This window comes from Mixophyes fleayi, chromosome 4 (genome assembly GCF_038048845.1).
Source record: "Mixophyes fleayi isolate aMixFle1 chromosome 4, aMixFle1.hap1, whole genome shotgun sequence".
Classification (NCBI taxonomy): domain Eukaryota; kingdom Metazoa; phylum Chordata; class Amphibia; order Anura; family Limnodynastidae; genus Mixophyes; species Mixophyes fleayi.
The window spans coordinates 235,429,455-235,453,936 of NC_134405.1; the positions used below are offsets into that span (position 1 = coordinate 235,429,455).

Below are 24,482 nucleotides of genomic sequence, written 5' to 3' on the forward strand. Positions count from 1 at the left end.
AATAATTGTATTAATATTCTTCATAACTTTGCACCTAGATCCTTTGTAGAAAATCAGTTCGATAAATTATCAATACTGTCAGGAGCTGATGCACTACTATCGACAGCTCACTGCAACTTCTCTGTCCCGGCTGTTGCTGGCAGCCAGGGCGCCTTACCCATTTGCCGCACAATGAGTAGAGCTGCTGTACTAAATCTATCTGTAGTGTGCGAAGACTCACTATACCTCTTTGTACTGGGACGCCTGTGTCATGATGCTTTCTTTTCTATTGACCACATACCCTGCATCTTTCATCCCGACTGGTTGCCTAGCGGGACATTTTTTTTTTTTTTTTTTTACTATTTTCCAGTATCATTACCATTTTTGCCCTGTTGTTGTTGCTCCTGATGGAGCTAACTGATTACCCTCTCTGCTTCAAATGGCTGGGAGGGCTTAGCCCTGGAGCAGTATCTACGATGGTATATTTCTAAATGTCATAATAATTTGGGTTGAGCATTTACCTTGGGCTATATTTGCATACAACAATGCCTGCCATTCCTCTTTCAACATCTCTCCATTCTTTTGTGTTTTTGGTCAGAATCCTAGGGCTAACTCATTATCTCATCTCACACCCAATAAGCTCACTGACGCATGTAACACTGCTTTATGTTTTAAGTCTATTTGGAAGAAAGTCGATTCTGCTTTACTACATTCCTCTTTATGCTCAAATTTTTTCTCATATAATCACCATAAGACATGCACACTTTTAAACTAGGTGATAGAGTCTGGTAATCAACTTGAAATATCAAACTTTGGCAAACTTTTAAAACCTTTAAACCCAGATACATTGGTCCATTCAAGATAATTAAGAAAGTGAACCGTATTGTTTCCTGTTGTATCTTCCTAGATAATTAAAAATCCCCTACAATTTTCACTGCTCTCTTTTCAAGCCTCTCTGCTAATCCTCTTCCAGTGGATATCAATGGGCAGCAAGAATTCATTGTAGAAAGAATTTTGGATTCTAAAAGGGCGCAAGGCCACATTCATTACTTAGTCCATTGGAAGGGCAATGGACCTGAGAAGACATCTTGGATTCTTGCAAAAAATCTACATGTGAAAAGACTACTTTTGCAAGTAATTTTTAAATAACACTGTATGTAGGTGTTCTTTAACCCCTCCTCGAGATGGGGGGAGGGGGGGGGATACTGTCAGGAGCCTCCTGTTCTAAAAGTTTATCCAGGTTCCCAGGAGCTGTTACATATACATCCAAATTAAGATTTTTACCTACTCCTATCTGAAAAAATCATAACTATGCAAAATGACACAATTCCAATGTCAATGAACATACTTGGGTATAGCTCACAACAATGAGAACTGGATGGAAATCAGAAAGAGAATAGCAAAACAATAAATAATTGTAGCTACTAGAGAAAACTCATATAAAGTTTATACTAGAAGTTATATGGTCCTATCCAGGCAGCAAATCATGTTCCTCCAGATCAGCTGGAACCTTTTAGCACATTTGGTGGTATTGGCAAAAATAATTCCATTTTGGGACATGATTGCTAAATTAATTGAATAGGTCACCAAAACTAGTAAATAAACGTATTAAATCTATAAGCCAACTACAATATGAGCTAATTATACATATATAAAATGAACCCCTTGGTATAATTATAATAATTCCCCTTACTTAAATGGCACCACCTGAACTGGATGAAACCAGAGACTACTCTGAAGATTCCTCTTCCCTCCCTTTTTGTACCCACCTTCCCCCCTTTTCCTCCTCCATTCTATACCCTTGTCCATTTCTTTTCTATACTCCTCTAAATCCTCTCCGTGCCACCCCAAGTGTTCTCCCACCCTTACATTTTAAACTGAAAATCTAAGACTGTTTTTTTCCTAAATGGGTATCTCCCTAGGTTATAACTGACACCAAAATGTCTTGGTTCTGTCAATTAAACCTAGACCAAATGGTTTATGTTAATATATGGTACACATTTTTATGTTCTAACTTTGTTTATATTATTGTTAGAATATTGTTTAACCACTTGTATTACCAATTTTAGAAGATAAAGAGATATTTTTAAAAAAAATAATTGTAGTTGTGAAAGTCTGGTTAGCAGAAGACCAGTAAAAAGGAAATTGCAATAGTCTTGAAGTAAGGTTTTGTAGTGTCTTGAGTGAGATTTTTTGGAAAATGTTTCTTAGATCCATGAACCAGTATTTCATGGCAGATTGGATTTGTGGGACAAAGAGTAGTTCTGAGTTAAGGAAGACATCTAGACAGAAAGCTTGAAGGATTATTATTGTGTTGTCAACAAATATAGAGATGTCCGATAAGTAGCTTCTGTTGACTGGTGGAAGATTAATAGCTCCATTTTGAACAATTGAGTTTGAGAGGGCATCCAAGATGAAATATCAGTAATACAATCAGTAATAAGGACCAACGATGATAAATGATCCAGACTGGATAGATAACTTTGGGCATCATTCACGTAAATGTGGTATTGAAGCCAAAAGGAGCTTATTTTCCAAGACTAGTGGTATTGATAGAATAGAGCTGAAGGCCCTTTTTGTGCTCCAACTAACAGAGGAAGCAGAGAGGAAGTGGATCCAGATAAATAAACACTGAAGCAGTTTGATATGAGGATGAGAACCAGGATAGGAGAGTGTTCTGAAGACCTAGGGAATACAGCCTTGGAAAGGGAAGACATATGGGAGAGTGGGAAGAGAAGAGGGTAGAGATGTAAACTTCACTTGTGGGATTATGTCAATGTTGTCCTTGCAATAGGAACATCTTGGTCAGTGATTATGTTCAGAGGAGTTAAAGGAAGAGGATTAAACATATTTAATTGTATTAAAAGAGGTTTGAGATTAGAAGACTGAAAGCATCTGAGAGATTATAAATATAATTGTTTAGCATTATCCAGAGCATTTTAGTAGCAGTGGTAAAAAACATTATATTTTAGGATCTCATCAGAAGTATGAGACTTTTACCAGTGATGATCTACTTTATAGGATGGGACAGGGCAGGGAACAAATAAGAAAGTAGGAGGGGTGAGAAAAAAACAAAAGCCACAATAAGTAGATAAAAAGGGGAATGAGAGGACTGTAAACTGGTAATTGGAAAAGGTGAGAACCGATTGTGAGAAGTATATAGAGGAAGTCCAAAGAGTGAGTGAAACATAGCGGCAGTTGCCATTTAACAGCATAAGGTGTTTGTGAAGACCTATTGTGGGTGCAAAGGTTTGTAAACCACTATGATATTGCGTTAAATAGCATTTTTCTCCATATCTGTTATGTTAAACCACATAGTCACTAGGGAAATCAGTAGTCACTTGATCAGTTATGTTATGCCTGACAGCCTCTTACAGAGAGAAATCATCAGAAAAGCACTAAGCCCTAATGGAATTAGATGGAAGGCTTGCATCTAGATCATTGTGTGAACAACTATCCAGTAATTTGGTTTTTTTAATTGGCATTCTAATAGCAAACGTTGCAATGCTTCATAATACAATCATTAATGACACATATTTTTTTTTTTTTCAGAAAATCTCGGTAAAATTGCTCCTAAAAGAAGGTGGTTGGATAAACCTTTTTCAAGTGACTGTGAGTAGCGGCTTCTAAATGTTGTGTTGGACAGTAAAGATTTCACTTCTATACACAGTATAATGCAAAAGTATTAGTTCCTCCTCGTTATTGACTGCTGAGCAGAAAGTATCAACTAACCATTATCTCCTTCCCACCAAGGTTCATGAATCCCAAATAGAGAGAAATAAAAGAATTATGTGTTCCAGCTTTTCATCAACCATAATGTAGTCCCAGAGTTAAGAATCGTAATCCAGATTTAGCATAGTCTCAAACTCTGCATTCCACTACATAATCTGCTAGTCACTTCACTTACCATAGCTGTAAGGACAGCATGGGGGTAGATTTACTTAAAGGTTGCTATGGGCAACACCTCTACTTTTCTTTTTTAGCAGTTTTACTAAATCTACATCATGCACTTTACAAAGGCACAGATATGTCTAAATTGCCAGTAAATTCATGCTTTAATACATCACTTTTAAAAATCATCTATATACACTGCGCTTAACTCATATATGTTTCAATAAATAGCGTTATGTCCATATCAAAAATATTGCCTATAACCCTGACTTTTGTAGGTGCACTGTGGGCCTGATCCATGTCCCAATGCAACTTGGACTTAAGTCCCTTATTTAAAAAGAGCATTCATAGTTCCACCATACTTGCCTACTCTCCCGAAATGTCCGGAAGGCTCCCGAATTTCGGGGAGTCCTCCCAGACTCCCGGAAAAGTAGGCATACCTCCTGGACCCTGTAAAATGCTGAAATTCATGGCATTGAAGAGTGGGGGCGGTGCTTAATTGCATCATTAAGCCCTGCTTAATTGCGTCATTAAGCCCTGCTTAATTGCGTCATTAAGCCCTGCCCCCGCTATTCAATACCTTGAATTTCTGTATTTTATAATATATAATATATTTTCTTTTATAACATTATTTACATAAATAAAGATAGTTTTAATCCACACAGTATATAAATGGCATTTAGATAGTATATCTTAGTTACATACAGTTGTTCTGTGATATCTACTGACGCACATACGTGAATTTTTAATTCAAAGGGCCTGAGTCACTAAGGAGGACAAAGCGAAAAAAAAGGAGTAAATTTGACCCTGAACAAAGCATGTTACGATGCAAGTGGTGCAAATTAATTTATTATTTTGAATGTAATGAAAATACTGGCAGCTTTTTCATGTAGCACACAAATACTTGATAGCTTTATTATTAAACTGAAATTTAAAGTTGATCTAGGACATGCCTTACACCAACTATATATCTGTTCCTATATTTTAAATTTACCTCACCCTCCAATGCACCATAGTTTTCCAAATTTGCAAAGTTACTCCTCTTTTTTGCTTTGCTTTCCAATGACTTGTATGAATCCTAATACACCTACTGCATGAAACTTTTTTCTTTTTCAGAACCACATGAATAGTATCATAATTAAGTAAATTTATGTGCAATAGTTATATTTTTGCAATCTAACCGGAAATAGCAGCTCATTATTTTGCACTGTTTCCCAAATGCAGTTAATCAGCGGCAGCACTCTAACATGTCTTGTACATGGTGCAAATATAGTTGAATATATAGTATATCTTTGCTTTCAATAACTGGGTACCATTTTTCTAATCTTTGAAAACCTCCTGAATTAACCTGAACAGAAATAAGTTTTAATTGTTTTTACTGTATGCAGAGATAATGAAACAATCATAAGATAGATATACCAAGAGTAGGTGTGGTTCAGAAGCACAATGTAGGGTTTTTAGTCTACAAAATGCTAATGTTCCCCTTGTAAAAGTCCAAATGAGTGATTTCTGTATTGTTGGTAGATTTATTCATGCTTTAAAGTCACCATATTTTCCTTTTAGAGAGCATACTACTCACATACAAATGTTTACAGTAGTTTATATAAGGAATATAAAGAATATCATTTCAGTTACCACCTCAGACAGTAGAAGGGCTAGGCACCAATAGGTGAACTCAGGTTTGCATTTTGAGTGACTTCATGTCAATATTTTAGTATTTATCTCCCCCCCCCCCCCCCGAGGGGTGGGCATTCGAAAGGAAAAGTCTGAGGGGGAGGGGTGCCTAAAGTTCCTAGTACCCTTCTTTTTGCCCTGGTGAGGGGTGAGTCATTCCATTAGCCCTGGCCACACCCTGCCAGCAAGCATTATGTTCATAATAGACTTGGACTGGAAAGGATACTCATAGTACCACCGATGCAATACCTTGTAAACATTCTCTTTTATTTTGACACAAATCGAGCTGGAAGCTGCGTGTTTATATATTTCAGATCATTCTTCATCTAGCAAAGATTCACCATGGTCTCTTTCCCAAGCAAGTACAAGGGATTGCCCAAGGCCTGAAATGGAAGGGGCAAATTCGTAATATATTGTAGAGATTAGACCTTTTGTAGAGGAAAGACAAAGGTTCTCAAAGGTGGTGAGAGAGCAGGAGTGGAGTCGTGCTTTAAAATTGTTATAGTAGTGGCGTATCTGTAGATATTGACAGAAATATTTTGAGGGGATGTGGAGGTGAGTGTGAATATCAGAAAATTGAGGGAATGTTGTGGTAGATGTAAGGTCATTGAGATATCTGACACCCAGTGAGAGCCATGGCTGGAACACTTTAGGAGAAAAGTCAGGGGAGTTAAATAATGGCAACATTAGGGTGGGGTGAGGAGAAATTTTTGGGAGGAGGAGTCCCAGATTGACAAAGAATGAGCGATGACTGGGTGAAGAAGGGAGCGTTTAGGTCGTCGAGCCCTTGTGAGCCAAAGGAGCGAAAAGGGTGAAAGCATTCCCAGACTCTCACCCTCAATACGAGTCCATACTCTGGTATCATCAGGACTATACCCTGCGACACACTGAGCTAGCTGGACGGAGAGGTAATAGCGTTGGAAGTCAGGAATACCCAGCCCCCTCCCCGTGTGGACCTCCGAAGAACCTTGAGGCGGACCCGAGGACGTTTTCCTGACCAGATAAAGTGAGAGACATGAAACTGTAGAAACTTAGACATAGGGGGGAACACGTATAGGTAGGGTCTGGAAGAAGTAAAGAAGTCTAGGAAGGATATTCATCTTAACAGCATTAATACGGCCAATCCAGGAGATAGGTGTGACCATGTGGCAAGGTCTTATTCTATTTAGGCAAGAATGCGTGGAAAATTTGCTTGAAAAAGTTGGTGGTATTGTTTGGTAATAAAATAGAATGGAAAAGAGCGCTCTAGTATTGACTTTTCTGGTGCTGTGATATAGAAGTCTAGAATCTCAGTTTTGTCCGGGTTAACCTTATAACCCGAAAAATGTTCATATAGATCTAGTTTGGCCAGGAGGGGGGGTAGGGAAACAGTAGGGTGGGCAATAGACATAAGGACACCATATGCGAAAAGTGCAATTTTGTGTACAGAATGTCCTACTGGGATACCAGCTATCTCCTGATTAGCATGGATTCTGGACACCAGAGGTTTGATCACAAGAGCAAATATTAATGGAGAGAGGGGGCATCCTTGGCAAGTGCCTTTCCAGATAGCGAACGGTCTGACCTTGGCTCCCTTTTCTGAGATCATAACCGATGGGTTGCAATATAGGGCTGAAATGCCAGAGAACCCCATCCTATCAAAAGCTTCATCCATGAAAAGACCAAGAGATACGGTCGTATACTTTTTCAGCATCGAGCGCAATAGTAGGGAGGGAAGTTTATCACTATGTATGCTATGTATTGGGTCAATGATCTTTCTAGTTTTATCAGGGGCTTGATGCCCCGCAATGATGCCCACCTGGTCTGAATTAACAAGAAAAAGGAGGATTAGTTTCAGTCTGAAGGCCAAAATTTTAGCATAAAGTTTCAAGTCCACATTAAATAACGAAATTGGCCTGTAGCTAGCGCAAAGAGAGTGGTCCTTCCCCATCTTCGGGATAACAACAATGTTAGCTCTGGTAGTGAATGAGTCGAAGGATGCCCCCCTCCAGTACTTCATTTAAAAACTTTGTCAGATGCAGGCCAAGAACCCCAGCAAACTTTTTTCCAGAAGCCATCTGGGCCCGTAGCAGACAAAGTCTTCAGGGATTTAATGGCCGCTAGGACCTCAGTCAATGTAATGTCCGAGTTCAGTGCAGACCGTTGCAATGGGGTCATTTTAGAGAGGTGGTGGAAGTAAGGTAATCTTCCAGAGTAGATAGCAAACGATACCTGCAAGGAGGGGGAGCTGGGAGATTGTAGAGGGATGAGTAGTAGAGTCCTGGAAGTCACGGATTATTGCCAAGTGGTCTTAGGTAATATTACTCGTATGGGACTGACAAATTTTGTCAATATGGTTTTGGCCAGTTTTATGCAAAGCTTTCTAGCGAGGACTGAGTCAGCCTTATCAGCTTTGTCATAATAACGCTGCTGAAGTTTCTGCATGGTAATAGCTGTTCTATGGGAGAGGATGATATTGAGTTGTCCCCTTAATGAGTCATGGTGTGTAAGTAAGGCAGAGTTGTGCTCGGTCTGATGTTGGGCGAGGAAAGCAGCAATTTTACGTTCTAATGATGACACCTCCACTACAGCCTTTTTTCAATCAGGCTAATTAACTGCCCTCAAATAGTGGCCTTATGGGCCTCCCATATGACACCTGGGACTATGTCAGGGGTGGAGTTCTCCAAGAAATATTTGTAAAAATAAATTTCTTACATACAATAGCGCTTCCTTCTCTGCTCAATGGAATGGTATATGGAATCCCTTGACATGGAAAATCCCTCCTTTTCATGTAAATACAAACAAATATTCAATGGGACTCATGTAACATGCAAAAAATTAAAATACAATACATAGTGTAACCTGTAAGATTATAAATGAAAGTTTGTCCACCATCACTATGTAAATAGCTCTTTATCCAAATTGGTGATATTAAATGACAACAATAAGGGTCCACCAGTGTAATTCCTCTTTGTATAATCCCCTTAGGGCGTCTGCTTACAAGAAAGCCTTCCAAAATAAGCCTCTCAAAATCAACTTCTATTCAGATCTTTCTTCATCCCTTGGTGTTCAAAGGTCCGTAGTATTCATATCAGCACATATAAAGAAAAGCAAACAGACACAAACGTGGGCTGGTGTCGGGTGCCACTACAATGAGCCCATGCTCAGCAGCAGCTTGGTGGTAGGCAGCTTTGGAGAAAAAGTTTTGCTCTGTGCATGTTAACCCAAAGAGGTACTCCAGAAGCCTCCAAACAGCAATTCAGTGCCAGTACCCCCTCTCAGATACTGACACCAACATGCCTCTCACACAAAAACCCCCAAAAATTATATATTGATCCATATACCATTCCATTGAGCATAGAAGGAAGCGCTATTGTATGTAAGAAATTTATTTTTACAAATGGTTCTTTCTGAATAATAGTGGTTATTCACTTTTACATACAAAGCTGCAGACCTGAGTGGAGCACCCAATTAAACCTTATACACTTTTATTCATCATTCTCCAAGAAATAGTTAGAGATGGAGGTTTTAATATCTAGGAGGGTTGTTTGATTAAGCAGGATGGAGTCGTCTAAATGCCGTCTATCTCGAAGCAGTGGTTGTTTGAGTAGGTCAAGGAGGAGAATAACCCCTGAATTGTCAGTCCAAAAGAGTTATGCCTGCTTGAGTCACATGAGGAGTAAGAGAATGAGAAACGTGGAGCATATCTATGCGCAAGTATAGTTGATGTGGGGCTGAGAAGTGTGTATAATCTCTGGTATTGGAGTTACATAGCCGCCAGGAGTCATACAGATAGTGGTGGGTGAGCAAGGTAGTGAGTGAAGTGGATTCAGGAGAGGAAGGGGTAGCCAGCTGGGAGGAGGGGGGAGAAGATTTGTTCAGGAGAGTGTAGAGGACTATATTGAAGTCTCTGCCGACTATCACATGACCCCACGTCAGTCGCTCAATGTGCTTTGAGAGTCTGGTGAAAAAGGGTTTTTGTTTCTGGTTCAGGGCATACATCGAACCCAGGGTGACAGGTGTAGAGTGTAGGGTGCCCTTGACTGTTAAGAAGCGACCCTCCGGATCTGCATATGTGTTGGAGTGCAGATAGGGGACTTTGCTATGAATCAAGATAGCTACGCCTTGTTTCACAGTCCACAGAGGCAAAGAAGGACTGATAAAATTGCTTACTCTGAAGTAGAGAGTGGGCTCCTACAGAAAAACAAAGTCAGCTCGTTCTCTCTTACAGGCTCCCAAGAGTGTAGTGCGCTTGTGTGGGGTATTGAGGCCGTGAATATTGATAAAAAAAAGACTTTTAAAGGCATGGGACAGAAGGGGTGTTGGATCTCACCAGGAAGACTAATGGCTGAGGAGGAAGATAAAAATAATTAGTCTGTCCCTGAAATAGAGAATATAAATACAGGACAGTAGTTGGAGAAAAGCCACAGAGAAGAAAGAAGAGAAGAGGAGAAACAGTAAGACCAATTGGGCAACAACCCTGAGTGAAAGGAACCCATTGAGTGTTCAAAGACATAGTGGAGAAGCTATAACATTGTGCATAACACAATGAATAATATCAAAGGGTGTGTGGGGGAGTGTCCTAAGAGGAGGATAGGTGCCAGGACCGGAGGACCCACAAAAAATTTATTTAAAGAAATATAATAACGATAATAACAAATCAGAGAACAGTGTGAAAACGAGAAACAACATATGAACACTAAACATATCACATTAACCAGAGAGACAATTAGGAAAAGGGGGATGGTAAGGTGGGGGGGGAGAGTATTTATGACAACATGGTATAATAGCATTTAAAGTAGAATAATATGAGAAATCAAACTATATGTCAAACTAAATGCAACGGAAACAAGAGGAATGAAGCCGTCATCAATAACTAAAAGTCCAAGAGTTCAAGGCTCCAATTACTTGAAGAGGTCGACCTGTGAAAGCAAAACAAAGTAAGAACAAGTATCAAATTACAACCATAATAATTTTGCATGTTAGGGTGAGGTGGCATCCCAGGCTCGTTGGCGAGAGGTACGAGACCACTCAGATCTTGTCATTGGTTTAGGGGTTTGAACAGATGAGAGGTATTGGCCGCAAAGACTCGGAGCTGAAAAGGAAAGCTCCAGTGATAGCGGATGTTATGCTGGAGGAGGATCCATGTAATAGCTTGTAGGTCTCGACGCTTCTGGATCATTGTTGGGGCAAGATCCTGGAACAGTTGGATGTCCAGGTCTCGAAAAGAGAGAACATACTGATCTCTAGTTGCTTGTAGAATGTGGTCCCTGGTGTGTAAATAATGCATGCAAGCAATAATGTCCCGAGGAGGTAGATCAGTAGTGTGTTTGGCTCTCAGGGCCCGATGAGCCCGATCCATAAGGCAGTCTTCATCGGTAATATCCGGAAGCATGTGAAGGAAGAGATCTTTAAGAAAACCTTGAATGTCCGCCGGCAAGATGTCTTTTTAGAAACATTTCTAATGCGAATATTGTTGAGGTGGAACCGGTTTTAGGAGTCCTCTTGTTTCTTCTTCAGAGACTCAATTTCGTCAAACAACATCTGAGAGTGGCAGAGGTAATCTGTTTCTGATTCCAGGGCATTTGTCCTAATGCCGAGAGAATTCAGTTAGGTTTTAAAGTCATTGACTGCTTTAGAGAGCTCCTGTTGGAATGTCACTTTTACTCCTTCGAGGAGGGTTAGTCATTACTGCTTGAATCTGACGGTCCAGTTCCACATCTGAAGGAAAAGAGGTGCCCGATAACTCTTGGCGGTCTGTATGAGGAGGAGAGGGCTTGGATTTTGATCCAAAAAAGTTGGCCGAAGCCCCGGGGTTTCTTTGGTTTGGTAGACCTAGTGAGATTGACAAAGGAATTAGATCTCTTGGGAAGATGGAGAAGGCAGAGGAAGATGAGGTTGAGATGAAGGGAAGAGAGGAAGGGTACAAACTTTGTTGAGCTCATATGTGAAGGGTCCGCCCGAGACTGGGCCACGTGGAGATGATCACATGACCTTTTATATGTGTAGTGAGCAACAAATTGAGACCAACTTTTGGAAAGGAAGTCTCGGATAAAAAAACAAATGAGTGCCTCTGGTTTACAGTGCTTGGTGGGCCGACAATGGAAGCACAGGGATATTCACAAGGTGGCAATATTGGGATAGGTAAGTTATAGAGGTAAAGCAACAAGATATATAGACAGTGGCTGTGGGCTGTTGATGTGTCAGCTGTCTCAAGAGAGTCTCATATCTAGCAGTCAGCACTTTAGACACAGGTAGAATGGAGGCTTCTGTTGAAGTGGAAAGCTGCACTCAGAAGGAATAGTGTAACCCCCTACAGGATATTCACTTGTCAATAGTGACAGATGGAATTGTACCAATAGACTGACCCCAGACACTGACCTGGCAGCAGATGGAAGTCCAATCGATGAAGCTTCAGATCGAGTTTCTTGATGATTGTCACAATATTTAGATAGGAGTTCCGTTCAGGATGATGTCCCTTTAAAGCAGTTTGAGAAGCTCAAGGAATTCGTAGAGCGAGTCCCTGATTAGATCGTGGTGGCTTTGAGACCTGATGGCCGATACCTGACGTGCGGATGTCCGAAAACCTCTGGTTCGACAGTGCCGGAGAGCCACACAACAGGAGATCCAAACATACGGCCAGGAGCACCACACAAGGGCACTGGGGCAACTGAAAATTCACAAAGGTATCGCTGGGAGCCTTCACCGCTTTGGGGAGACGTCACGCGGGTGCGGCCGTTCTTGCTCAGTTATGTAGGAGCCAGGGTCAGTGCCACGAAGTCCTGGGTGATCTGGCAGTCGGGGACACTTCAGATGTTGATGTGTCATGTGGGTCACTCTTATGGGCCCCAGCGTAGAGTGTTCCGGTCCCTGGATCAACTGCAGAGGAGGCCACAAGTCAGCTTCTGGTGGAATTCAGCTGCCACAACAGAAATGGAAGGCGCCCAGTAGACGGTGAAAAGAATTCCAATCAAGGCAGCAGAATCCAACTGTCGGATGGGCCAAAAAACACCGATGGTAGGCGATTTTAATATCTGTGGTAGGGAGCTCACAGAATATCTGTCTGGTACGTATGGCTGTCAAGCCACGCCCCCCTGTTGATCAGATTCTTATTAAATACTCAATTCTATTTTATTAACTGTAATCTCTGAATTGGCTTATACTGTTATGATCTTGTATGCAAACAGAACCAATTAAATTCCTGAGTGAAAAAAACAAAACATTTTATATTAGGTTCACTTGCTTCCCCAGACTTCTTTGTAATTCATCTGTTTTTTACTAGCATTTATAGCTGTTATATATCACTGCTTCATATTTTCTTTTATTATACCCTTACTCTTTCAGGGATTGACACATCGATCAGCTCTATACAAATTTTGGAGAATCAGCAAGTAATAGACCGACAGTATTGCAGAAAAAGCCTGGAGTGTGGGTAAGAGTCACTACATCACACTACATCACACTACATCGCAAAGCAGGAGCACAGAAATTATGCTGCTTTATAGAAGGAGTTTATTCTTTTGCTACATTTCATTCTGGGAGCTCTTTCACACAAGTATAAAAACATGTATTTTATACATTTTAAATATGCATCTTACAATACATGCACGTTTATTAAGAGAGGTAGCATTGTCACATTAGTCTCTATTTACATCTGTCAATGCAATGAAATTAAAGCTGGGGCTATTTAAGACTTATACTTTTAAAAGTAGGATTTGAGCACTTACCATAACAGATTTAAAAACATGTACATATAGCTGTAAATATGCAATCCAACCCATTCACACATGCTTCTAGTGTATTTATAAAACACGGAGTTAGGTCAAAACCTCATTTGTCATGCAAGTGTGAAAGAGCTCTAAGGACTCTGAAATTCAAATTGGAAATTTATGTATACCACAGCTAGGGTTGCATTTAAGACTGTCATTGGCCAGTAGAGAGCACTATTGCCTACGAGAACAATATATTGTAAGGCATCATATGAACATGTCGTCTGCAAAAATATAAACGCATGTACTTCAAGACTAGAGCAGCACTGCCAATTTATGGACAGTGTCCTTCATTCTTTTTGTAGTGGAGCTCATTCATCATACCACAAATGGGCTTTAGTTGGCAAACAGAATAAAGAAGAACTCCTTTTCCGTAACAGTCTTATTACCATACCATCAGTTATCTGTAGGGTGCATTTGATTAGGGTTGGAGCACATTTTTTGTTATCAGTTGTCATCGCCTTCTAAGCGGCTTGCTGAGGAAGAGTCTGCGGTTAGGCTGTAGAGGGGGTGTGAACAGCCCACAAAGTGTCAGACTAGTGCTTAACAGCAGCATTTTGTGAGTGTATACAGCACATTACAAGCAGGTATAGGTCCACAGTGCAGATTGTGTCCTACGCCAGTGTGTGTGCATATCTTGCGTGAAATCACTTTAAAAAGTGGGCGTCCGCAAATGCCCCTATGCATTTGATTGTAGCACTTTTGCCTGTTCACGTAGGGATGGGGGGAGGGAAGGTGCATTCTAACATTGACTGATTTCAGTAAAAATGTGTTTACACAAATGTGGCGCATGCAGACCTGCAGAAACACACATATACACCTCTTATAAGGCGTAATTTTTGCATCTGCTATAAAGCAGGTGCAAATACTCGCTGGTGATGACGGCTTAACATAAACCAGGGCATATGCTGCTGATGTGGAGGCGGATGCATACGCTATTTCTCTGTGTTCTTTTTAAAAGAGTAAAGTACTCCCATTTTGCGTCCAACTCTTGCCGCTTTAAATTTTTATTCACACACATGGCGATGATTTCAGGCTGCAATGCCAGTGAGTTCTTGAATCGGAATGCCTAACTGTCACTATGCTGCTGTGTTCGGTCATCTTCAGCATCGTGTTCAAGCTAAGTCTGTTTATTTTTAATTCGTTTTTTGATGATTTAGGGTTTTTTTTGTAGGCATTCCCGATGTCGCAATTGTGGTAATAGGAAAACCGATTACCACTGGTGTAATGAGGTACACAAATGTGTTGGGACTGTTTGGACAGCATACCGTGCAATATGGTACATGGAGGTTTTGGCACTGTTAAGGCAGTAGTCAAATGGGTACAACAGAGTATATTGCAGTGACCCTCTAGAAGAGAGATAGGCAGCAAGTGTAGCAGAGTACACACACATATGACAATAATTAGCAGGCAGGATTAGCACAACTAAATGCACTAGTGCGGAGTCTTAAGACCCCCACCAGACTTCACCAGGGATCCCTGCAAGAGGATATGAACTTCACTCAGTGAGAACCTGGGTCGTAGCCAATTATAGTTGGTTCCCTCTGTGAAACCAACAGAGTACTTAGCTGGTATGAGAACTCTATCAAAAATATTGCACACAGGAATGTGGGTATGGATGTGCTGCTGTTGGGAAGAATGGACATAGGCGATGAAGATACATGAAGAGCTACTATACTTCTTAGTATAGTCCTGGAGCAGGAGTATCGTTGTTGGACACAATTGATCTTCAGGCCTTGAGGAGTGCATTGAGCATGTTCTTTTAGTGGCAGGTTGAGTGGTGATTACACGCATGTGTCATCAGTACTAGAGGTTAGTGGTAACACCTGACAGAGGTGTTACGTCATCTCTAGCCTGAGGCTTACTTTATTTTCAACTAATACACAATTACTGAAAGTAATTGCTTATGTCTTTCCATTTTAGGTCTGGGAATTACAGCTATGTCATTCCAGTGGATAAGTATACGCCCACCAATATGCGGATTACTTTAGAGATTAAGTAAGTAATATCCCCTAAAGCATGTTCAAATGTAGTAAATTATTGAATAAAATGACTAATAAAGGTTTCATAAGCCTTTAGAGTTTCCTAAAGATAATGCTACTAATAATAGCAGATAGTCTAGTTCTTCCTATGGCCTCTCCCGATGGACAACTTCCTCCACCCATTGTGATAGTCACTCACTGGACCTAGTGTTCCCCCATCTCTGTGACATTTCCAACTTCACCAATTCTGTCTTCCCACTCTCTGACCACAATCTACTTTCCTTTACCCTCTCTTTACCTCTTGCCCCTCCTCCCACCCAAAGTCGCTCACACGCAGTGTCTCATCAACAACTTTGACCCCATCATCTTTGCGTCCTCCCTCAAACCCTTCCTCACTCCCATTTCTTCCCTATCATGCCCCAATGCTGATGTAATTCTTTACAACTCTCACTCTCTGTTGCCCTTGACACTGCAGTCCCAGCCACCCCATTCCGTCTCCGCCAATCCAATCCCCAACCTTGGCACTCTCTACTTTCTCGTCTCCTCCAAAAGTGCTCCTGCTCCTCTGAACACCAATAGAGGAAATCTCGCTTCATTGCTGACTTTATCCACTTTAAATTCATCCATTTCTTCTACTATTCTGCTCTCTCTCTTGCTAAACAAACCTATTTCATATTCGTCATCTCTTTCCTGTCCAGTAAACTCAGATGCCTCTTCGCTACCATTAATTATTCACCCTCAATCATCACAGCTCTTGATTTTGTCACCTAATTTAAAGACTAGATTGACGACAATCCACAATGATATTTGTTCTCACCAGATCACCTCCCCCACCTGTCTTCACTATCACTCACTCTGCCACCCTTGACTCTCCCTTCCTGTAACTGTGTCTGAGAGACTCACTATTCTCTCCTCCTCTTTGTCTACAACATTTCCTTTTGTACCTGTCCCTTCCAGATTTCTCCATTTCCTCTCTCCCAATACCTGTCATCACCTTGCTCACCTCTTTAACCCCTCTCTCCACTGGTATCTTCCCCTCAACCTTCGAGGATGCTCTCATCTCCCCTATTCTCAAGAAACCCTGCCTTGACCCATCCTCTCTCTCCAACAATCACTTGTATCTCTGCTTCCCTTTGCTTCTAAAATTCTCGAACGACTTGTCTACAATCCTCTGACTTTCTCTCCTTCCACTTTCTTCTTGACCCTCTCCAGTCTGGCTTCCGTCCCATTTACTCAACTGAAACTGCCTTCGCTAAAGTGAAAAAAGACTCTCGGCAAAGCCCAAAGGTCACTTCTTCCTTTATGTACTCCACGACCTCTCTGCTAATTTTGACGTTGATCATTCTCTTCTTTTCGCCACCCTTCACTCCCTTGTTCTTTGCAAAGCAGCTCTATCCAGGTTTGCCTCCTACCTCTCTGACTGCTCTTTTAGAAGACCTAGAGATTGGAGCATTAGTATGAGAATAGAGTGGTCAATAGTGTCATATGCAGCAGAGAGATCCAGGAGCATTAGACGCGTAATGGCCTTTACATTTAGCAGTGATTATTCATTGACAACCGTAGTCAGTGGAATGTTGGGAATGAAAGTCAGACTGAAGAAGGTCCGATAGGTTGTGTGATGAAAGAAACTGTTTGAGGTGAATGTAGACAACAGATTTGTGCAGCTGGTGATAAAACGTTTGTCAGAGTCTGAAGCGGTGTTTTGTGCTATATGCAATTCTTAAAACCAAGGCACAATCCAGCCTTCTGAACAATTTATATAGTTCATTACATGGATGAACGGGTCATTTATAACTAAGGAAGATTTGTATACACTGAAAGAATTAAAATCATCAAATCTCTAATAGGTATAGATCGATACTCTCAGTCAAAGTGGTATTTCCAGAAATACTGGAAAATTCTTCTAATGATTAATCAGGAGAAATTAAAGCGACACCTAGGCTGTTTAATCTGGATAATGTGGGGAAAAAAAATTCTGTACATCAAGTGGTGAAAGAGTCTGTAAGGAATGGACACTGGTGGTCAGTCTAATTTCTAAAGACTTCAGTGGATGTATTCATTCAAGGATGAGGAAGTTTAAAAGTGGAGCCTAATTCCAAGATATGGTGGTCCTTTAAGGGATCCTATGGTCAGGATAACAGATCGTTCTCTGAAAAAGATTCATGTTTCATCTAGAACCACATTAAAGTCAAGAGTGGTTATGGTCTCTGTACTCAGGGCCTTAAGGTTATGGTGTGAAAAGCTAAATATAGACATCCAGAGAAAAGTGAACAGACAAAATTTTGTAAAAAGTGTTGAAATTATACAAAAAGGTAGAGTTCCTCTGTGAAGTATATTTGGATACTATTGTCTTTTCTGCAAGAGCTACAGTGGCTACCCTCTTCTTTTTGGAGAACAATTAGATACTATGACAAATAAGGTATCTGGTGGAAAATCAAACAGATTTCCACAAGATCAGAGAACTAGAAATTTTCCATCTTCGTCTTGTCAGCAGTTCAGGGAGGCAAGAAGTTATAAGCCAGGAAAGCAGTATTATAGACAGAATTTCTATACTCCACTTAAACAGACCTTTCAACTGTTCAGACCTAAGGAGGGTAGAGCAGGTTAAAGTTCACAGCAACAACTGTTGACAGGAGCAGTTAAAAACATCAATAAGGGGCAGAATTTATACATTGTTCATAAGAGTGGACCCACTTCATCTAGGATCAGTGGGCGTTGAACATTGTAAAGAGGGAATACAGAATAAAATTCATTCATTATCCCAATGGAAATTTGTTTGTCCGGTCAGAAACATCTATCAAGGAAGATAGAGGTAGAATTATTAGACGAAGGTCTGCAATGGTTATTGAATATCAAAGTAATTTCTGAAGCCTCCCCAGAGCAAAAAGGCAGGTTTTTTTTATTTCAGACTTTTCTTTGTCAGAAGAGCTTCCAGAGGTTTTTTGCATGGTTTTGTATTTGAGAAGACTCAAAAAGTGTATACATGCTAAACTTTTTTACTGGAATCGCCATGGAGTACCATTTTTCAGTTTACATTCCCAAACTTTTACCAAGGTATTAGTCAAATTGGTAGAGTTAAGGAAACAATTAGTCAAGATATGGCTATATCTTTTAAGCTAATTGTCAGGATGAGAGCATAACCTATGATATGATGAAAAAGAATATTAAATGTCCGTGCCCAAATAAAATATTACATTGATAAATAGAAGTGAACATGATTCTTCCCTCAGATAAGTTGGTTTCCTTTTTTGAAACATTTGGTCAAGTAGTGGGAGGTAATTAGGTTCAGAGGACACTCTGGGAGGAAACTAACTTAAGATATGCAGATCACAGACATCCATTGTTTTTGATCATGTATTCCACTTCCTAATTGATTTCCTTTCAATAGGTTTTGTAAACACAAAAGAACCACTAAGTGTGTATCAGGGAAAGCCATATGCTAGGTGAGAATCTTGGATACAGAAAGCAAAACCTGAAGGCTCTCTAGGCAGGTATTTAGAAATAGTAACTTCAAAGAAATGCCTTCATATTTCATATTTTGTGAAATCCCTCTGCTACTCCGTACTGAGGGGCAAAAACCACAAAAGCGTTTTAAAACATAGATACCAACTACACAGGGAACAGCAATAGTCACATGTATTTCGGGATGAGATCTGATATAGTTGTAATCTCATCATATTTAGTATTTAAATGTGCGAGAAGTTATGACCAGTTTATTGAAGGGGAAGTTATGTCTCTGGGATATATCTGAGAAAAGTTACCAAAGGTAAAAACTTAAGGAATCATTTTGAAAAAAAATATTCGGCTCCCAGGGGACATTTCCACCCCCCACATTAGCATCCACACTGCCCTGTGAATGCCCATTTCCCATTTCATTTTGCTCAAAAACCTGTGTTGTGAAGGGACAAATTGTCAGCTTCTTGGGGATCAATCTAATTAAAGGACTGTTCATCTTTTCTGCCCAGCCCCCAGGCATACAGATTATTATATATAAGTGATGCTCTGTACTTTCATCCCATTTGTTTTTATAACTGCTTGCAATTTTTTATTTGCATTTCAAATCTTTATCTGTTTTTTATTATCTGTAAACATTGTATGTTTTGTATATTTAAAATTTAATAGTTCATGTCTGTTTAAGAGAGACAGATTTCTTGGTTGGATTAACTCTTTAGAAACCAGTGTGTGAAGGGTTAACTGTTTAGCTACCAGAGCACAGAGTGTACGCAATTGGGTGATTAAGTCATAGGTTTGTTATGGGCCTTATACGTAGCTGGTGAAAGTTACTTAGAGGTGTGAAGAGTGCGTCTGTGTTGGGAAAGGGACCAGCGAAATCTGTAGCCTGAAAGAGAGGTGACTGTGAAATATAGGCTGGAATCCTGTGTTTTCCCCTACAGTGTTCTTCCAAGTCACAAGTGCACAGAGGGCGGTTTGTGACAGATAAAGGGGTGCAGGAGCGGTTTCCTGATAAAATAGAGGTGATATATTGTATGACTGTTGGAATATATGATAAGATATTAAATCAGAGAGGGCTTATCCCTTACACTAATGGATACTTTGATAAACTTTTAGAACAATGTTAGGTTAGCGGATTTTACCTATAGCAGTCACCTTTTTCCGTAGACCTGATTATGTTCGTAGGTATTCGGATGCCCCCAGGACTTCACTCTAGAGTAGTAAAAGTTTATCAACTGTAACCATAGTGCAGGAGGTAGATATCAGAGACAGTCCAAAGGTTGAGGGTGCGAAGCGAACAGGGTAACCGGGAGACAGGCCTGAGGTCAGGGCAGGTTGCTAACACGGGTAATCCGATAGAGAGGCAGGGTCAAAGACAAGCCAAAGGTCACAAGAGGAATCGGATCAATATTACAGAGTATCCACAGGACAGGTCTGGACAGCAAATGTGCAGCACAAGGACGCTATAACCTTCAAGGAGAGATTAGCCTCCCTGCTGCCTGTCTATTGGATAACTGGTCAATCAGAAGTCAGGCTCCTAACAAGGATAATTGGCCATACAGAAAATTCCTAATTAGTTTGTTAATTGCGCATGCGCCTGGCTGCCACAGATGCCGGAATGCAGCTCTGATTGAGGAAGCGTCCTTGCCGTTGCCCTGGTTATGGCAAGGATGGACTAACCGGAAGTGACATCCCAGCTGTTGCCATGAAAGCTGTGATGCAGCTGATACGTCTGGAGCAAGCTGTAGCTCGTGACAATATCTGGACAACACTCTTTTCGTATGCGAGTCAGAAAGGATAGTCAGCCTCAGAGCAGCCCTGGTTATAATTTTTTTTTTTTTTTTTTTTTTTTTACAACTACATGGATGGGTGATGGGCAAGAGAATGAGTTCTCTCATACCAACACAAGAGTTAACACCTCTGGGAGTTTAAATAAACACCATATGAAACAAGAATATCATTGCTTTGCCAGATGTGCTAAAATTCTATATCTGGCAAAGCAAGTGCAGCTTCATTATCAGACAATGATAAGGAAAGGACTGAGAACGTTGGGAATGTTTTCTTTACCAAAAGGAATTGTTCAGTTAGGAAATTGGCACATGACGGATCTCCAACTGCAGCGCTTGAGGAAGTGGGATCACAAAAATTTCTCATTGGACCAAACTTTAAAATTTGTCACAAACCACAATTCCAAAGTACCCAGATTTCTTTGTCGGCACAAAGTCCCAGGAACAGAGTGAATAGGTGCTCTAGCACAGAGGTGTCCAACTCAATCCAAGGGGTGCAAGGAACCCTTCCTGAACATGTATGCAGATAGAGTTGTTTGAAGAGACAATCCTGCTTTTCTACCAAAAGTAGTATCTACATTCCACATCAATCAAGTAGTGCTACCTGTTTTCTTACTACAACATAAATATATATACATATATTTATCATATTTATGTATAAATATATACACAGGGTGATTCAGAAGTCGCAGTACACCCTTTTATTTCAAAAACTCTACAGGAATTGGGCCGATTGGTCGATTTCAAGATGGCGCCCATGTTTGGTACATACCGTAAAAGATAGACCACGTCACCCATACCTTACTGGAGTATTCAGGTTTCCCAATTTCCTGTAGAGTTTTTGAAATAAAAGGGTGTACTGCGACTGTTGAATCACCCTGTATGTGTGTGTGTATATATATATATATATATATATATATATATATATATATATATATATATATATATATATATGTGTGTGTGTGTAATATTCCTGCATTGACTTAAAGACTGTACAAATCTGCAAGAGCAATGCAACAAATACTCTGTTATAATTCTGCATTGCTCAGAGACTGCTATATTGCCTCAGAGACTGTTACAATCCTGCATAGCCATAAAGACTGTGATATCTGCATCAGCATTGCATCACAGACTGTTATATTCCTGCATTGTCTTTTGACTGTAACCAGGGCCGCCGAGAGGGGGGGGGAGCGGGTACTATTTACCCGGGCCCGGCCATGCCAGGGGGCCCGGACCGGGCCCCCACCGCTGAATTTTATTTTATTTTTTACACTTTTCTTTATTGCAATTTTTTTTTATTTTTGTCTTCTTTTTTTTTTTTTTTTTCCCAGGGGGGGGGGCTTGGGGTGTCCGACCCGTCCGTTGGTGGGGGGAGCTAGATAGTTAAAAAAAAAAAAAATTTACATATTCACCTGATCGCGCCGCCCTCCCTCCTCTCTGCTCGTTTCACACTGACTGTCGGGCGTGACGTCATCAAGTCACGCCCGACAGTCAGTGAGGAACGTCGCAGAGGGGACCAAGCAAGAAGAAAGAAGAGAACACAGAAGAAAAGAAAGAAACTAACAAGTAAGTAAAGAACAGAGAGTCAAGGGAAGGAAAGTAGAAAGGGAGAGTGTGACAAAGAAGGGGGAGAGATGTACAGAATGAAAAAAAAAGTGGGGAAAGATGTACAGAATGAAAAAAAAAGTGGGGAAAGATGTACAGAATGAAAAAAAAAGTGGGGAAAGATGTACAGAATGAAAAAAAAAGTGGGGAAAGATGTACAGAATGAAAAAAAAAGTGGGGAAAGATGTACAGAATGAAAAAAAAAGTGGGGAGAGATGTACAGAATGAAAAAAAAGTGGGGAGAGATGTACAGAATGAAAAAAAAAGTGGGGAGAGATGTACAGAATGAAAAAAAAAGTGGGGAGAGATGTACAGAATGAAAAAAAAGCAGGGAGAGATGTACAGAATGAAAAAAAAGTGGGGAGAGATGTACAGAATGAAAAAAAAGTGGGAGAAATGTACAGAGTGAATAAAAAGGAGGGGAAGCAGCATGGAGGGCGCAGTGTGAACATAAGGGGGCACAGTGTAGTGATGAAGGGGCACAGTAATGTGCACAGGGGGCTTGTTGCAATGTAGTGAGTGTGAGGTAGATGGTGGCAAATTAATGGGTGCTATTTTGTTTGTAGGGTGATGGGGAGGCAATTTAATAGTGGGGACTTAATTTAAGATGGGGTGGTTTGGGGGCTATTGAATGTGGGGATGAATTTGGGGAGAATGAGGTCTATTTATTAAATGTGACTATGAGTTATTTAATGGCAGTGATGGTTGCGGGAAATAGGTATTGCTGTTTGCAGGAAGGGAATAGGTTTATTTATTAAATGTGAATACTATTATTTTAATGTTGGGGCTGGAGGAATGCCTAATTATTAATTGTGGGTGCTATTGATTTAACGCCGGGGCTGGCTGTAATTTTCTAAGTGTAGCCATTTTTTTTTCCAAATAGGTCCTTCAACATTCCAGGATCCAGACAAGCCACAACTAAAGAAACCAGCAGCCACAGGTGGAGAAAGTGAGAAGAACAGGTAGGAGAGAGCAGCAGAGTGTGTGAAATGTTGTGATTCTAGTAGGGACAATACCAATTTTTGGTGAGTGTTGTGCCCAATGTTAGGTGCAGGCCAAGACTGAACTGTTTGTGTACACACTGCATTCTTTGTATACTACACTGTGGTGGTAGATGTCCTGAAAGTCAGGAGTGCTTGGACATATGTGACGCTCCGGCGAATTGAGTGCCTAGTGATTTTGATGTTAGCCACGCCCCCAAATGCCTAACTACAACTTTGAAAAAATTTGCGCCGCCGTGAGGCGGCGCAAAATTTTTTTGCATGCTCAACTATAAGGGGGGGCCCCACAAATTTGTTGTACCGGGGCCCTGAATTCCTCTTGGCAGCCCTGACTGTAACACTTACCTCAGAACTTGTATTATCACCTGTCTACTTTTTGATTACTGCCAAATAAAGTGTGCTTGAATTCAGTTCATCACTATATGTGGTGTACTGCAATAAACTATGTTATTCTACTAAACATTACCTCATAATTCCTGGGATCTCCTAACAAGGAATGGGCAACCAGTACCTGAAGTACTGAAAAGCCTATTCAACACAAGCGGTAGCTACATCTTGGGCAAAGAAAGCTCAGGCTTCTGTGACAGAGTTGTGCAAAGCAGCAGGGTGGGCATCCTTCCATACTTAGAAAGGGGAGCTGCTGGCTTATATACTCTCTCTGAGAGGTTTTTTTTTGCCCTGTCTCTAGCTAAACAAAACAGAAGTTAACCCATGAATCCATGATAAAGGCTGCCAAGGAGTACTTTGAGGAAAAGGATTTAGCTGTAAGATAATTTATTTAGGTTTTGAATAGATATGAAAAATATGGTTAAATACATATTATTTTTTCCTCTTAAGATACTTAGAAACTTTTCTGATGCTATCACATGTGACATTTGTTTTATTGTAATTAGTGATGGTTTAATATTATTGTGTTTTAGTAGTATTTTTTTTTTAAATATTAAATTGATAAATGTTTGTAGTTGGTGAAGTAGTTTTCAGTTGCACCGATGTGTAGAGAGATGTCAAGTTGTTAGAATTAGGTTTTTTACGAACAATTTGATAACCTTGATCAAATTTAGCAGCCTACACTTGTCCTAATCATGCACCAGCAAATGAATACAGCTTTCACTATGGTTGATTCTATAAACAGTGTATCTGTTTCATTGCTGTAATACCCTACAGTTGCTATGGTTTTCAGCTTTATTTCAGCCTGAACTGGGTCATGTCCTTCACTATTTATCTCAAACAAGTTATAAAAACAAAGCTTAATAGGGAACAAACTGGATCATTCTCTAAAACCTTGAGCTTTTCATAATGGTAATCGGAAACTAGAATACTGTTTCAAAAATAGTTTAAAGATACCTGTATGGCTGAAGTGAA

General features: G+C 40.4%; 1 protein-coding gene across 1 annotated transcript in view; it reads left to right on the forward strand.

Moving 5' to 3' along the window:
* Positions 1–24,482, forward strand: part of MYRFL (myelin regulatory factor like) — a 130,598-nt gene that overhangs the window by 75,987 nt on the left and 30,129 nt on the right. Inside the window, exons 20-22 of the mRNA XM_075205988.1 lie at positions 3,532–3,591; positions 12,868–12,955; positions 15,216–15,290. Coding sequence (XP_075062089.1) covers positions 3,532–3,591; positions 12,868–12,955; positions 15,216–15,290 — 223 coding nt within the window. The remainder of the gene's footprint in view (positions 1–3,531; positions 3,592–12,867; positions 12,956–15,215; positions 15,291–24,482) is intronic.